Source organism: Mesoplodon densirostris, chromosome 3 (genome assembly GCF_025265405.1).
Source record: "Mesoplodon densirostris isolate mMesDen1 chromosome 3, mMesDen1 primary haplotype, whole genome shotgun sequence".
NCBI lineage: Eukaryota > Metazoa > Chordata > Mammalia > Artiodactyla > Ziphiidae > Mesoplodon > Mesoplodon densirostris.
The window spans coordinates 37,145,625-37,160,233 of record NC_082663.1 but is presented as its reverse complement, the minus strand read 5'-3'; the positions used below and the strand labels follow the sequence as shown (position 1 = coordinate 37,160,233).

At 37.3% G+C, this 14,609-nt stretch overlaps 1 protein-coding gene across 5 annotated transcripts in view; it reads right to left on the bottom strand.

The window, feature by feature from the left end:
* The window catches only part of NNT (nicotinamide nucleotide transhydrogenase), a 97,227-nt gene that overhangs the window by 39,710 nt on the left and 42,908 nt on the right, over positions 1–14,609 (bottom strand). For all 5 annotated transcript variants that reach the window (XM_060092866.1, XM_060092864.1, XM_060092867.1 and 2 more), the window contains 7 exons: positions 9,713–9,846; positions 9,239–9,430; positions 8,530–8,683; positions 4,728–4,889; positions 3,803–3,913; positions 2,802–2,947; positions 1,169–1,364 (listed from right to left, as the gene is read on the bottom strand). In XM_060092866.1, coding sequence (XP_059948849.1) covers positions 1,169–1,364; positions 2,802–2,947; positions 3,803–3,913; positions 4,728–4,889; positions 8,530–8,683; positions 9,239–9,430; positions 9,713–9,846 — 1,095 coding nt within the window. The remainder of the gene's footprint in view (positions 1–1,168; positions 1,365–2,801; positions 2,948–3,802; positions 3,914–4,727; positions 4,890–8,529; positions 8,684–9,238; positions 9,431–9,712; positions 9,847–14,609) is intronic.

The window sequence follows — 14,609 nt, the reverse complement described above, 5'->3', positions numbered from 1 at the left end:
GTTTGCAACTGATGAATGAGTGTGGTTCCCACATGAATGCTGGTTGAGATTTTTGTTTACTCTAACGAGTAAGACGAGCGTGAAACAACGAGATGGATATAAGAACTTCACTCACTGTCAACCATGTGAGTGGCAATTTTGCTGAATCTGATCATAGTTTCCAAGTACTGGAAGAATATTTGCTCAATTTTTCTGTGCAATTCACAGTGTAATGACAAAACACACTTTTAAGTTTAAGCTTGCGTTATTAATATTTTCTCCATCACTTTATTAGGTCTGGACAATGAACAAAACAATAAATGAAACATAGATTCGTAGCATTTGTTGATTTCCATGGTGTAAATACAACTGCCATGGCTGCTCTCAAGCTACCAACATGATGTCATTAAATATGGGTTCAGGAAGAGATGTACAGAAGCCCATTATTACATAGTATTTCTACCACACAGACACAAGACACATGGATAATCTCAAAAGCAGAGATAATAAAAGCTAGTGAATTCATTAGAAAGTCATGAGTGTTTAGGATTATTACCTTTGTTTCTAATTTATTTAATTTTAAGTTTATAAAATTTAATTTTTGATAATAGCTGTTTAATAACCAGCTCGAAAGATTGTTGAAAATTTAACAACCAACCCCAGCACACCACTGAATAAGACTAAAAGAGTGTTTTTTCTGCTGGCACATGTTTTCCACGTTTTTAACAAGTCTCTGAAGCAGAATCTTCTGCTGTTATTTATACCCAGCAGAATAAAAGATGAGCCTATATATAGTACACATAAAAGTATTCCAATTCCCTGTTCTATTATCAGCTAACTGGACAGAGTCAATAAAGGAAAACAAGAACTGAGCACAAGGCATTTCTCAGCCCACTCTTTTGACACAGTTGATATTACTCAGTGCTTTAAAATGTTTACTTCTGAATGAGAATTACACCAACTGTGATGACTTTTTGCCAAAAGAATATTTACTGAAGCAACTTCCATTAAGGCAATTTAATTCCTTCATCAATATGGGCCTCAAACAGAAATATGTATATTAAGAAACTGAAGTGCAATTAAAAAGTTCTTACTCCTAAAAAAGTATTCTTAAATCTCTGAGCCTAACTGCCGTCAGGTGTTCAAAGGGCATGCACTTACATAAAGGCAGAAACCCACAAGTGCTTACCAATGGTACCGCCCAAAGCCATTGCTCCAGACATCTGAGCCAACAATTCTGGGCACGGTTTTAGGCCTCCAAGGGTGGCTGCCAGGCCTCCAGCCACCCCAATCATGCCCAATGCATTGCCAAGACGCGCAGTTCCCTGTGTGGAAAGCCCGGCCAGGGCACCAACACAGCACAGGCCGGAGCCCAGGTACACAATCTTTTCAAAGGAAAGGGAAGAGAAAGAGAGAGATTATCAAAACCTTCAGTCTGGGCTTCCCTGGTGGCGCAGTGGTTGAGAGTCCGCCTGCCGATGCAGGGGACACGGGTTCGTGCCCCGATCCCGGAAGATCCCACATGCCGCGGAGCGGCTGGGCCCGCGAGCCATGGCCGCGGAGCCTGTGTGTCCGGAGCCTGTGCTCCGCAACGGGAGAGGCCACAGCAGTGAGAGGCCCGCGTACAGCAAAAAAAAAAAAAAAAAAAAAACCTTCAGTCTACTAGCTTAAGGAGAACTCCTCTTGAGGAAACATGATTCTCTAAGGACAATTTTAAATTCAGACAGTAGAAGGACCAATATGAGCTCTTTTTAAAAATATTCGATATATTTTCCTATCCATTAAGGATATTACCATATTAAATACTTTAAATTGTACTTGCAATTATACCCTTTATGTACATTGGCTTCTTCTGGACTTGATAGCATACAGATGCATATAAAAGTACCTAAATTTAAATGGAGTTATTATGGGATCTAGACCTGACCTAATGCTGTAAGTGAGCCAACCCCTGAGGTTGTAAGTGCCAGAGACCGTGCTGTATACTTTACTTATGCTGTAACTCAGTCTCGTGAGAGTCACAGGAGGAAAGAATCATCATCCTCATTTTATGAAAGAGGAAACCAATGCTTAAGGAGGCTACATAATTTTTCTAAGGGCAAACGATCAGTGAATGGCAAATGTGGGATGCAGACATAAGTCTCCCTGACTCACTGATCTAACTCTTCTCAAAAAGATTCTGTTCATTCAACAAATAGTACATGTTAGCAACAGCAGAAACCAAAGGAGACATGATTTTTCAGCTGTCAGAGAGGCTGAAATAGTCATTGAAAAGAAAGGTATGACTGAGTTTGGAACAAAGTTGAGTCTCTATTATAAATCATATTTAGACATGGAACTTTCAAAGTTTAACTTGATTATTTCTGTTTCTCTATACAGCATGCATTTTTAAATTAGCTTTTTTAAATGCACTGGCATAACATCTCCTGGATCCACAGGGGAAGAAAGTAAGTAAGAAAAGGACTAATAATATCTAATAATAAAAATTTTTTCAAATTTTTTACTAATTATTTCATTGTATCCCTACAACAATCCAGCCAGATACATAAAAAGGGTACTAATAAACTTCTTGCCTCTTTTTACATGTGGAAAAACTTAGGGACAAACAGGTAAACCCATCCTTGCAGACTTAGCAGGCAAATCTGTCTCTAGAATCCAAGGTCCTGATTCTTAGAGGATGAGAATGCTCTATTTGACAAAGATGTTTCCAAAGTTATTGTCGTATTTGCTTGATAGAATTTGAATTTGGGTAATAATAATGTTAAGTCTACTTGGGATGAAGATACAGTACAAAAATAAAAGCTTTCAAAAGAGACTCTTACTTGTTCAATGTTATAACCACTGTAGAGGGCAGCTAAATATCCTCCAACAAAGGTACCAGCAGGGAGCAGATACAGGTAATTGTATTCTGGGGGGTCAGTGGGACGCTTGAACATGTCCAGCATTCTCTGAGTCACCAGAAAGCCACCTTATCAAAGTAAATATAAAACAGAAAGAGGTATCTCATTGAGCAGCATAATTGTTAAAGGGCTACAATTTTTCTATTTTAAGTACATCTTTATCATCTAGGAATAAATATCATTTTAAGTAACATTTTAGAACCTCGAAATTAGAAGTTATTCTATTATTCAAGCCAGTTACATTGAAGGGAGGAACCCTTAATACATTTAGGAAAAAAATTTGCTATCAGAGTATAAAACCAACTATTTCTGCATGACTAACAATAAACAGCCATTCAAACAGCTCGGGAATGCAAAAGATCAAAGGCCAGTGTTTTTCTTCTAATAGGTTATTCTGTTTGTTAAACCCTATAATAAGTGATAAAAGAAAAAATACCATATCAGCTGGCACCAGGTCTGTTTGGACACATTAAAGAATTTATAGCTACAAAATACCATCGAATGAGTTTCATATACAAGTGATGTGCTAGGCTTTCAGTTTTCAGGAACATAGGCCAGGATAAGGCAAACGGCTAAAGTTTTATCTAAAATTATACCCATTTAAAGATGTTATGGTGATAGCTCTAAGTCAGCTTAATTCAAAACTATGCATTAAATAACTTTCCAGTTAACCTGTAGGCATTGTAGTTAACCTTTGGGGCATTCAGGGGGAGGGGTGTTCTCTTATCAAATAGTTTCTAAAACTTACCAATGGGCAAAATAACTAATTTTCCTTCACACAGAGCATTTATAATCTGAGTGAAACATTTTTTAAAGGCATGATTAAATTCTTAAAATCAGAATGTTTGTTTTATATTGATTTATATTTGCTTCTCGTGTCTCCACTAAAAATCGCACTCTGGGTTCTTTCACTGTCCTCATACCTGCAATGTTGACTGAGGATATGAATGCAGCAAGAGCAGCAAGGCCCTGAGAAGTTGTGGAAGGATACAAATGTCCTCCCATCAGCACCAACCCACCAACTGCAGTCAACCCTGGGAAGAAAGCATGGATATATTATAGAGTAGCTAATAGTCATGCTGCCAAATCAAATGTCATCGCTGAAAGACCTCACAAGCACATGCATCATGAAGGAGAAAGTTCTCACACACATTCTCACTGAAGTACTTCTGTGGGCAAAGAGTTACCAAAACATTTTCTCCTTTTGCGTATGAATTTTAACCTTTACTTTCTAGCTCTGTTCCCCTGATAAAGATATAAATCAATAATGTTATTAGACAACGTTGTTCATGGTACAAAGGGACCTCTGGTGGTTACACAACTGGAAAATACTATGCATGAACTATAAATATATGATGGTGAAAGCCCATAGCTTTGGGCTTTCCTGAGCATAGTACTTCTTGGAATTGGACCTGTTCCCGGTGGAGATCCTAAAAGCCATGCCTGTGCAAGAGATGCTCACTGGGGCCATGGTTTCCAAGCCAGAGCAGCTCCCACATCTGTCCACATAGCTGTGTGGACTCTGCATGGACCATGCTGCTGCTGTGAAACACTGTTCCCAAATTTTATCAGAGGAATCCCTTCTTTAAAGGAAATCATGACTGAAAGAAGGAACAGTAGCTCTGCACTGCTTGCAATGGGAGCAGCCCAAAGGTATGACACACTCCATTGGCCTCTCACTTCCAACCCCACCTCTGCACCCTCTGGGAGCCCGAGTCACCGCAACCACCAAGATGCCAAGCCCTACAATTTGGAAAACACAGACTTTATAAACCTCATGGAAAGCACTCCTAGAGTTGAATAAGCCCTTGAAAACCTAAATTGAGGGAAAACAAGAGGCAAACAAACCTGAGATTGCATTAGTCACAGACATCAGTGGTGAGTGGAGGGCGGGGGTCACTCCCCAGACAGTGTGGTAGCCCACAATGCCAGCCAAGCCAAAAGTGGTCACCATCTGGGAAAAGGCTAAATTGGGAGCCGCAATGCCCAAACCCAGTATCCCAGTGAGACCTAGAGAAAGAGAGGAAAGAGTGTGAGTTCACATCCAATTACCTCGGGAGGATTAAAAGCACACACACACCCACACACAAACAAACATGTGGGACAGTCAGTGCTTTAAAATTCCACACCCTTGCCAATAATGAGAATTTTTGAGATGTTCCATGACTGGGAAGGGGGGTGGTGAAAGGGAGTTAAAGGTATTGCGAACAAAATTCAACTGCCTGACCACCACTCCCCAAAATAAAATAAATTTTAAACATCTAGTAAAATTTATGAGTCACCTTAAAAATAATTTGCACATTTTCCTCTGTATAACTTGTCCTCTTCCCTGTTTTAACTTTCACTGACAGTGCCACATGTGTTTATACAAGTGTTTTTATTCCAGAATTATAGGCCTATAAAGGATCTACCAAAGCATTTTCTACTTGGGCAACACACAACCTTTATAAGACAGACTTCTGTGAGGCCAAGTTCATGTCACTCTCAGATTTGGCTGAGGAAGAAGGATTTTAAGAGAGTAGGAAGGATTTCATTCACTCCAGCACCTCCCCAAAACATATGGCTTCCACCCACCCGGGACAGAAGTTTTGCAATTGCTCCTGAATCTGGACTGGACTGCTGGCCAGGGCAGTCAGCTCCAGCCTCAACACTAAGTCAGCAAACAGGATTTTACAAAGAAAAGGAAAAAAAAAAAAACGAATTAAATTAAGAATGTGCAGAATACAAACAGTCAGCTCTCAACATACATCTTTAATTTTCGCCTTTCCTAATAGCAAACATGTGGATGGCTGTTCTGAAACAGAGAAAAGGGTTACCTAGTGGTCAGTGAAAACCAAATGATAATGGGTGACCAGGAAGCTAGAATTTAACTTTTTTGAATAAGGTACTTTTATCCCTTGATATAAACTATTTCTTTATAAGTGGCATAGCTGGAACATTAGCAGTTGACATTCATTTTACTTCACATCAGTCAATAAGACTGTAGTTTTAAAGTTTTTTTAAATTTTTTTATTTTTTTCACTGCCCCACACAGCATGTGAGATCTTAGTTTCCCAACCAGGGACTGAACCAGTGCCCCCTGCAGTGGAGGCACGCAGTCTTAACCACTGGACCACCAGGGAAGTCTCTGTAGTTTTAATTTTTATTTTCCTACCCACATACAAGATTTCCAGGGTTCCAATGGATGGCCTGTTAACCATCTGGAGGGAGAGTTAGACAGAATATTGTTTTGTGTTTCAGTTAAACATCAGAGAAGAGCTGTGCAGGGTTATATTTAAGGACATGTTTTCTTAAGCCAGACTGCCTGGTTCAAATCCTGGCTCTACTGCTTGTCAGCTGTGTGATCTCAGGCAAGTTACTTAACCTTTCTGTACTCCAGTACCCTCATCTGTAAAATTATTAACCCTCTCTGTCTTCAGCTGGAAAAAGAAAATAATAATATGCCCACTTTACTGAGTACTTATAAGGAATAAATGAGCTAAGGCACGTGAAGTGTTTTAGCACAATGCCTAGCACTCATTAAATGCCCACATTAGTTCAGAAGCACTAAATTACCATAACCTGCAGTCAATTGTGTTGGGCATCTAAGATGGAAATCCCACATCTGAAGGTTTTCTTTTCTTTTTTTTTTTTTTTAATAAACTTATTTATTTTATTTATTTATTTTTGGCTGCATTGCGTCTTCGTTGCTGCGTGAGGGCTTTCTCTAGTTGCGGTGAACAGGGCCTACTCTTTGTTGTGGTGAACAGGTCCTACTCTTTGTTGCGGTGCATGGGCTTCTCATTGCAGTGGCTTCTCTTGCTGCGGAGCACAGGCTCTAGGTGCACGGGCTTCAGTAGTTGTGGCACATGGGCTCAGTAGTTGCAGCTTGTGGGCTCTAGAAAGCAGGCTCAGTAGTTGTGGTGCATGGGTTTAGTTGCTCCACAGCATGTGGGATCTTCCCGGACACGGATCGAACCTGTGTCCCCTGCAGTGGCAGGCGGATTCTTAACCACCGTACCACCAGGGAAGCCCCAGGTTTTCTTATTAACTATTTAATAAACTAAAGTCTTTTCTATAATACATTCACTAATGCTAAATGTGCTATATTTAGTTTGTATAACAGAGGAAAAAGAAAAGAAAAACAGAGAAAAAAAGAAAAGGGAAAAAAAGCAAATCACATTCTTTGAAGAATGCTAGTCAAATAGATTTCTAACATATATACAAGAAAAACACTCGGTTTTATTATAAAGGAGGAAGTTTTAGGGTACAGAAAAATAAATATAAGGCCATCCTTTTAGTCACTGGAATATGCCAATGTCACATCTATTAAAATGCAATAAACCTTGACTCAATAAACATAAGAGAAACCTAGAAAAATAAATCATCATTCATGCCTCACTACATTTCCTTATGAATTGTAAAGAGAAATGGAAATGTACAACCCTGCGGATAATACTCTCCATGCACAATACAGTAATATGGTTTCTTTTTTTTTTTAACAAGTAAGAGCAAATAGGGACACTGCTCCATCTATTCACAATGTTCGCAACTAAAGGCTTTTTCAGTCATTTTGCTGAGACTTGCTCTTTATTCAAGAAGAGTTACATATTTAGCTTTAAAACATCTGGACTCACATGGGAATTTGGAGAATGCTGAGGCTACAAGAATTCTGTGTGCTTTGTACTGGTCCTTATTCTTTATAGTTTGATTTGGTTTTGTTTTTATTTTGGCTCTAAGCAAATCCAAACATTTTTAATTCATTCTATGAGACAGAAACCAATTTAAAATCAAATATCCATATTTCAGACTCTAACAGTTCATAGCCAGAATGAATATTTATCATTATTTTATGATAATTCTTTACTGCCTTCATGAAGGTGAATTAGAAAACAAAGAATCTATGTTAAATTGTAAAGAAAGAGATAAAAATTTTAAAATTGAATTTTTTTTTACTAGGTGAATAACTTACTGTTTATTCTTCAATGCAAATATTTGGTTCCCCAGTCTTATCCAGAGGTGCAGATAATCACAAGTGATTTTTTTTTTTTTTTTTTTTTTTGCGGTACGTGGGCCTCTCACTGTTGTGGCCTCTCCTGTTGCAGAGCACAGGCTCCGGACACACAGGCTCAGCAGCCATGGCTCATGGGCCCAGCCACTCCGCGGCATGTGGGATCTTCCCGGACCAGGTCACGAACCCGTGTCCCCTGCATTGGCAGGCAGACTCTCAACCACTGCGCCACCAAGGAAGCCCACAAGTGATGTTTTATAAACCACAAAAAATAAACCAATAACCACATTTACATGCACTTAACACCAACACAATCTAACATACATCAATACTCATTATATTTGATATACATAAAAATATTAACAATTATATTTTAAATGTTTTCTATAAAAGAAAAGTATTAACAGCCTATGTATTATTTCACACTCATTCAATCCAGCATTTATCCCAGTGCCTGCATCTCTGAGGGTACACAATGCAGTCTCCACATCCACAGAGGTGGGACAGATGACATGTATGTGAAAATTGCTTCTAACAGGCCCAAGTCCTGATGGAATCCAACAAAGGACAACAGCATTTCATTTACTAATTTTGACAATTAATACATTACTCCCAAAACTCAAAGACTTTGGACTAAATCTTCATAGATGGGACCCTCACCTGCTGTATATACAGAAGCTGATGTCACCGTCTTCCTGAAGGGTGTGATAGTAGCTGCTTTTTCAGCCTCCAGCTCAGCCACTGTCCTCCGTTTTACTGGGGCACCTTGAGGAATATTTTTCGGTGTGGGAGCAGGGAAGATCACTTCGCCATCCTAACAGAAATTAGAAAAATAGCACTTTTGAAGGTCAATCCAGCATTCAGTCAATCCAGTGTTGGGGAAAAACTCTTCTTTGAAAAAGAATTTTAAATAAATATAGAAATTCACATAATTTATAATATCACTTTATATAAATATATAACACACATGTATATAAATATATAATGTCTGTGTCATGCATACACACATAGATGTACAATTAGTATGTGTATAGAACATATAAGGAAGAATAAAGAACAAACTTAAAAGCAGATAGGTGGAGGGGAATATTTACTTTTTACTTTATTCAATTCTGGGTTTTTTGTCTGTTTTTTTGTTTCTGTTTTTCAAAAGCAATGCATATTTTAGGTGAGTCACACATGTATATAAATCTTGCAATATTTTTCTTTAAACTGTTCTACATTTTTAAACAATTTTTATTGGCATAAACCCAACACATCGATACTTTATTAGAATATATCCCAATTCCAAAATAGGATCGTTCCGTAAACAAAAATCCTAAAACAAATGTATAATGAAAACACAGGAGAAACAGATCTCTTTACTTACCTTCATCACTACAGTTCCTCTAATGACGTGACCCATTGTACCAAAGTCAAAGTCATCTTTCACTTCAAAATAAAAATTGTCTTTGTCAGAGCTGATGGCCTTCAGGAGCTTGGTGACGTTGTTGGAATACAGGGTGCTGGCCTGAGTGGCCATTCGGCTGGGAAGGTCTGTGTAGCCTATGTGAGTAATCCCCTAAACAAACAAAAATACAGTCAGAAAGGTCTGTTACTAAATGCCCATATTCTTTCTAGGACAGTTCTCAGTCAAGGTTAAGTTCTGAAATTACAAATCTTTATAAATATACACACACACTCACAAATACATGTTTCAAAAGGAGCTTTAAATGTGACTATTTTTAAGTTTAGAAAATTTCAGGCCTCAGTTTCTCTAAATATTTAAAGCAATAAACACCCTCTCACAAATCACTAAAGATATAGGAACAGGTTCATAGATAGAGGAAGCTTTGTGCTGTACCTTATGAACATAAAGTTCTCCTGGCTTGGTGGTTTCAAAGTTTCCGCCAGCCTCAGCAGCTAAATCCACAACAACTGAACCTTCCTTCATGGACTCGATCATTTCTTTATTAAACAAAACGGGAGCTTTTTTGCCTAATAAAACCAAAGAAAACAGTACAAATTACATGGTAATTTCTTAAAACTTTATATTCTAATGATTACAGTAGTCTCTGAGTACCCAGGAATTTAACATCTGAAAATTTAACTCTTTCAAAGAGACCCCCTAAAGTTCATAACACAGGTGAGACTGGTCAGTCTCCTAAGGAAGAGATAGGATGAGTGTGAGCTGCAAAGCCAGTGCGTGGGAGGGAGCCGCTTAGCCAGAGAGCAAGCCTTGTCATTTGCTAAGCATGGAAATTTCAGCTAGCACTGCTCTTCCCAACTGGTTTACACCCTGTACCACTCATGAAGAGATCAACGTTTTGTCTGTTTTTTCTTAAATGCATAATAAATAAGCTAGTAAGGAAACTATGTGCACCCAAATTGGATGATTCATAAAGATCACAAATGTCAAGGGAACATTCAATAGTAATCTATGAATTACAAAATAGAGTATTTCCAATCATCTTAACCAATGTCACCAGATTTTCCCACATGTTGTATTAATCTACCTTAACTTAACACAGGATAACTTCAAGGAGAGACAGGGAAGTGCCATGAAATGAAAACAGTAGGATACGATAACTCCAAAAAATCTTAGGAACCACTCATACATTTTTATTCCCACTCAACAACTATTTATTCAGCACCTCTGGTGAGTCGAGCTCCATGCCTGGTTGATAAACAGAAAAGATCCCTGTTCTCATGGAGCCTGCCTCTCATGAGATATTTCACATTTTATAATAAATCGTTTACTAACTCTTACATAGAGGATAAAGCACTAAACATAAGGATTTTTCAAGCTAACATAAATTAATATGTTCAACAGGGGTCCACACTGTGGGTATAATACCTTGTTCAAGTTTCATAAAACAGTGTAAATATCTAAGCCAAAAGAAAAAGGAAATAAGCTTGCGAGATTGGCCACAGGAAAGCAGAGAATTAATAGCCTAATTATCTTTTTTTCTTCTTTTGAAAGTTTTCAACTCTGTGTCTACAGAATTTTAGTAAAAGCACTGTCAGTTTTATAAATGGAAATCAATTCAAAGTAAAATTTGCATGATAATAATCTGCTTTTCAATCTACTTGACTGGAATATATGTGATTCAAAAAAGAAAAATAACCTTATTTTGTAACACATGTGAAAAACAAAGTTGTAAAGATACGTGTGGGTGTACCTCCTTTCTCAATGTAAACCTTATACTTCCAAGATCAAGTCCAACTCCTAAGCCTCCTATTACCAAAGGCCTTTCTCCCCGGGCTGAAGCACTCTTCTTAGCATTTCTTCTCACTACTGCCCCACTGGACCTTCTGCTCCAGCCACAATGGTTTGTTAGAGAAGCTCTGGTTCTATCTTCTGAGTCTCCATGAAAAAGAGCAAGGATGAGGAGATCTTTTCCCAAAGACAACACCCTTTAGTCCTGGTAGTTTCGCCACTTCTCAAAATTCTCTGGAATTACGTATTCCTTTCCTCTACCCTCCCGCACTGTAGTCCACCAAATATATCTTGAATATTTAAACTTTACTCGAGCATGAGAATTTGGGGATGCAAACAACATACATCTGAGGACTCGTCCCAAAATAAAGGTCATGCTGACCAGCACTGCAGTGATTCAAAGCTCTGGATGATGTGGCTGCATCCACATAAAGTGGCAAATTTAAAGGGCTAACCTGTACTTTGCAGGTATTTACTGTCATCACCACCCACCCCCAGCCCTTGTCCAGAGCCTCTTCGTTATTAACCAGACTCTCGTTTGTCACAGCCTTTCCTCCCACCTTACTTGTACCCTCCAGTCTTAGGTCGACGTGCCTTAAGCTACTCTTTTGGCTATAACCAATTTGGATCCAGGTGCAACCCCTTTGAATTCTAACCACACCAACTTTACGACCATCAACCTCACAAATTTGATTTGGCATCTAACTAATTTCTCCTGCCCTAGAAATTCTGGATTCCTTCTTCCTTCTGAGATATCTATAGCTATAGATCAGACCCTGCATCTGTAATGCTGCCCACTGTATAAGACGTCAAGTGGCCAAAACCATTTAGGCTCCCTAGAAAACATCTGATGTACCACCTATTTCTCTTCTTTGGTTTTACTTATTCAACCTTCACAAAACAATTCTGCAGTGGCTGACACAACACACACACACACACACACACACGTGTGTCATAACAGAGATAACAGGTGTTCCGTCCATATTATCACTCTGAAATTCAACCACTTTTGAAAGGATAGCATTTTCTTTCACATAACAGTATTTTACTTAGTACATAGCCAAATAACTGGAGGGTAAGTTAAAAAAATATACTTAAGTTACAGAGGAATGTTTAAAAGACATGGAATTATTACAAGTAAAAGCACACAACGAAACAGTATGTATAGGATGTTCCCATTCAGTAAAAAAAATTTACATATACATATGCATGAATGTTTCAAGTACGTGTGTGTATAGATACACACACACACAAAATATTACATATACAATATAGTTCCTAGCAAATTCTATAGAGTATAATGTTTAACAATATCAGGACGTCTTTGAGTAGTAAGACTAAGAATAATTTATTTCCTTCTTTGTGCTTTTTCTTATCTCCCAAGTGTTCTAGCAGAGCTTGTTTTAATGTTATACTTTTAAAAATTCAATAAGGGCTACAGGGAATACAATGATGAATATAACAGTGCAGCTGCCTTTAAGAACTCACATGTGGATTAATTTTTTGAAAATTCTGAAAAGTGCAGAAATACAAATTAAAAACAGAAGAGGGGAAGAAAGGGAGCCAAAAGAGGAGCAGAGTAGCATATAAAAGTTCCAAATGAGCAAATTCTCAAAAGATTAGGTCAAGGGAGGGAAAGACTGAGAAGGAAATTTCAAAATACTATCTTACCCTGATGGCCTACTATGATAAAAATGTAAGGTAAGTGTGGCGTCACAAAATGAAAGGAACAAAAGGAACAAGATGAAACAACAAAAGGACAATAAGCTAGGAAGGAACAAAAGGAATAAGCTAGGTTTGGGGGGAAAAAACTACCCAAACCTAATATCTTACTTCAAACTAAACTCTTAACTCTGTAGGTCAGAATTAATTATAAAAGAAAAAAATCAACCCATAAAGAAAAGAAAAAAAGGAAAAACTTGGTGACTATCTCTCCTGTCTTCGGATTAAAAAGTACTTCCTAAATTTACAGCAATGGGAAAAATTACAAAGGAAAATGTCAATAGGCTTAAATATGAAAAAGGTATGTATTACTATCCTCAAAAAAAATAAACATGACAAAAAATTAATATAATAAAAATCTCACAGAAATTTAAATAAAAACAAAACACTAAGATCCTAATTGATAAGTGAACAGCAAATACAAATGGCCAATTCGAAGAGAATGGTAACAACCAAGTGAAAAAAGTTCACCCTCAGTAAGACTAAAAGAAATGTGAGTACAAAGAGTGAGATACATTTTTGCCCTCAAACTGAAAGAGTCAACAAAATCCAAATACTTCTGAAATAAAACAATTAGATGGAAAATCTACTAATGAGATTATGAACTGTATAATCTTTCAACAAAGCATAGTAGATCAAGTGTGTATCAACAGGCCAAAAATATTGATATTCATTCATCCAGTAATTCTACTTCTAAGGTTTGATTAATCCTGGGGAAATAAATGAAAATACAGATACAAGAATAAAGCAGAAAAAAAATGTTAGAACATTATTTTTAATTGACAAAAACTGGAAATAAATGAAAAGGCTAACTTTGGGAGAACAGTTAAATAAAATACAGCACATTCAAACAAGAAAATTCCACAAACCATTAAAATATATTTGCGAAGAGTTCTTAATGACTTATTATGTTAAGGGAGAAAACTTATGATATAATAATATTAAGTGGAGAAAGTAAGAAAGGTATTTTATCTTCATCTGACATGATAAAAATGCATGGAAAAAAGGCTGAAAGAAAATGGTAAAATGTTAAAAGAGTATTTTTCACTGAGTAGAAGGATCACAAATGATCTTTATTTTCTACTTTGTACTTTACTGCATTTCCAACAAAAGTCACATACTATTTTTATAAAAATAGATAAACAGATAAAGCATAAAGTTTTAAAATTTCCCCCTTTAAGCTGAGGACAGAGATTAAAGAGTTGCACTAGAAAAATTAAAATAACTTAGAAATGCCCTTAACCAGTCTGTTAACTTACCAATTGAAAACACTGCACTCAAATTCCTCTGCCCTCCCTGCTACAGCAAAGGAAGCTACACAGTTAGGACAGCCTTTCAAAGAGTGAATCCAAACACTTATACAGGCAGACAGAAACATAACTAAGGATGGATAACAGACAGGAAGATGTGCACAGATTTTTTTATAATATATAACATAGAAAAGAATATATCCCATGTTTAGAGATGTCCCATATAGAGATGTCCCATAATTACCCCAGTGACAGCCCTGTGCAGATCCTTGACACAAGGATAAAAGATCAAATGAGCATATCAGGTGTTTCAAGACAGGACTGTAGAAGGCAGAAGAGTTAATAAAAGAAGGCAGATAAGAGGTATTTTTTTAGAGACACAATTGGGCTTTCCCCTTTTGACTGCTCATGTCTGTTAATTTTATCATTTATCTGCAAAAGGTGAGATATACAAAAAGACCAAGACTGTTACATCTCTTCAAACCACCCTCCCCCAAAAACCACTGATTGAAAAAATTAACAAGGAGAAAAAAAAATTTTAATATATTTCCTGGCACAATACAAACTGT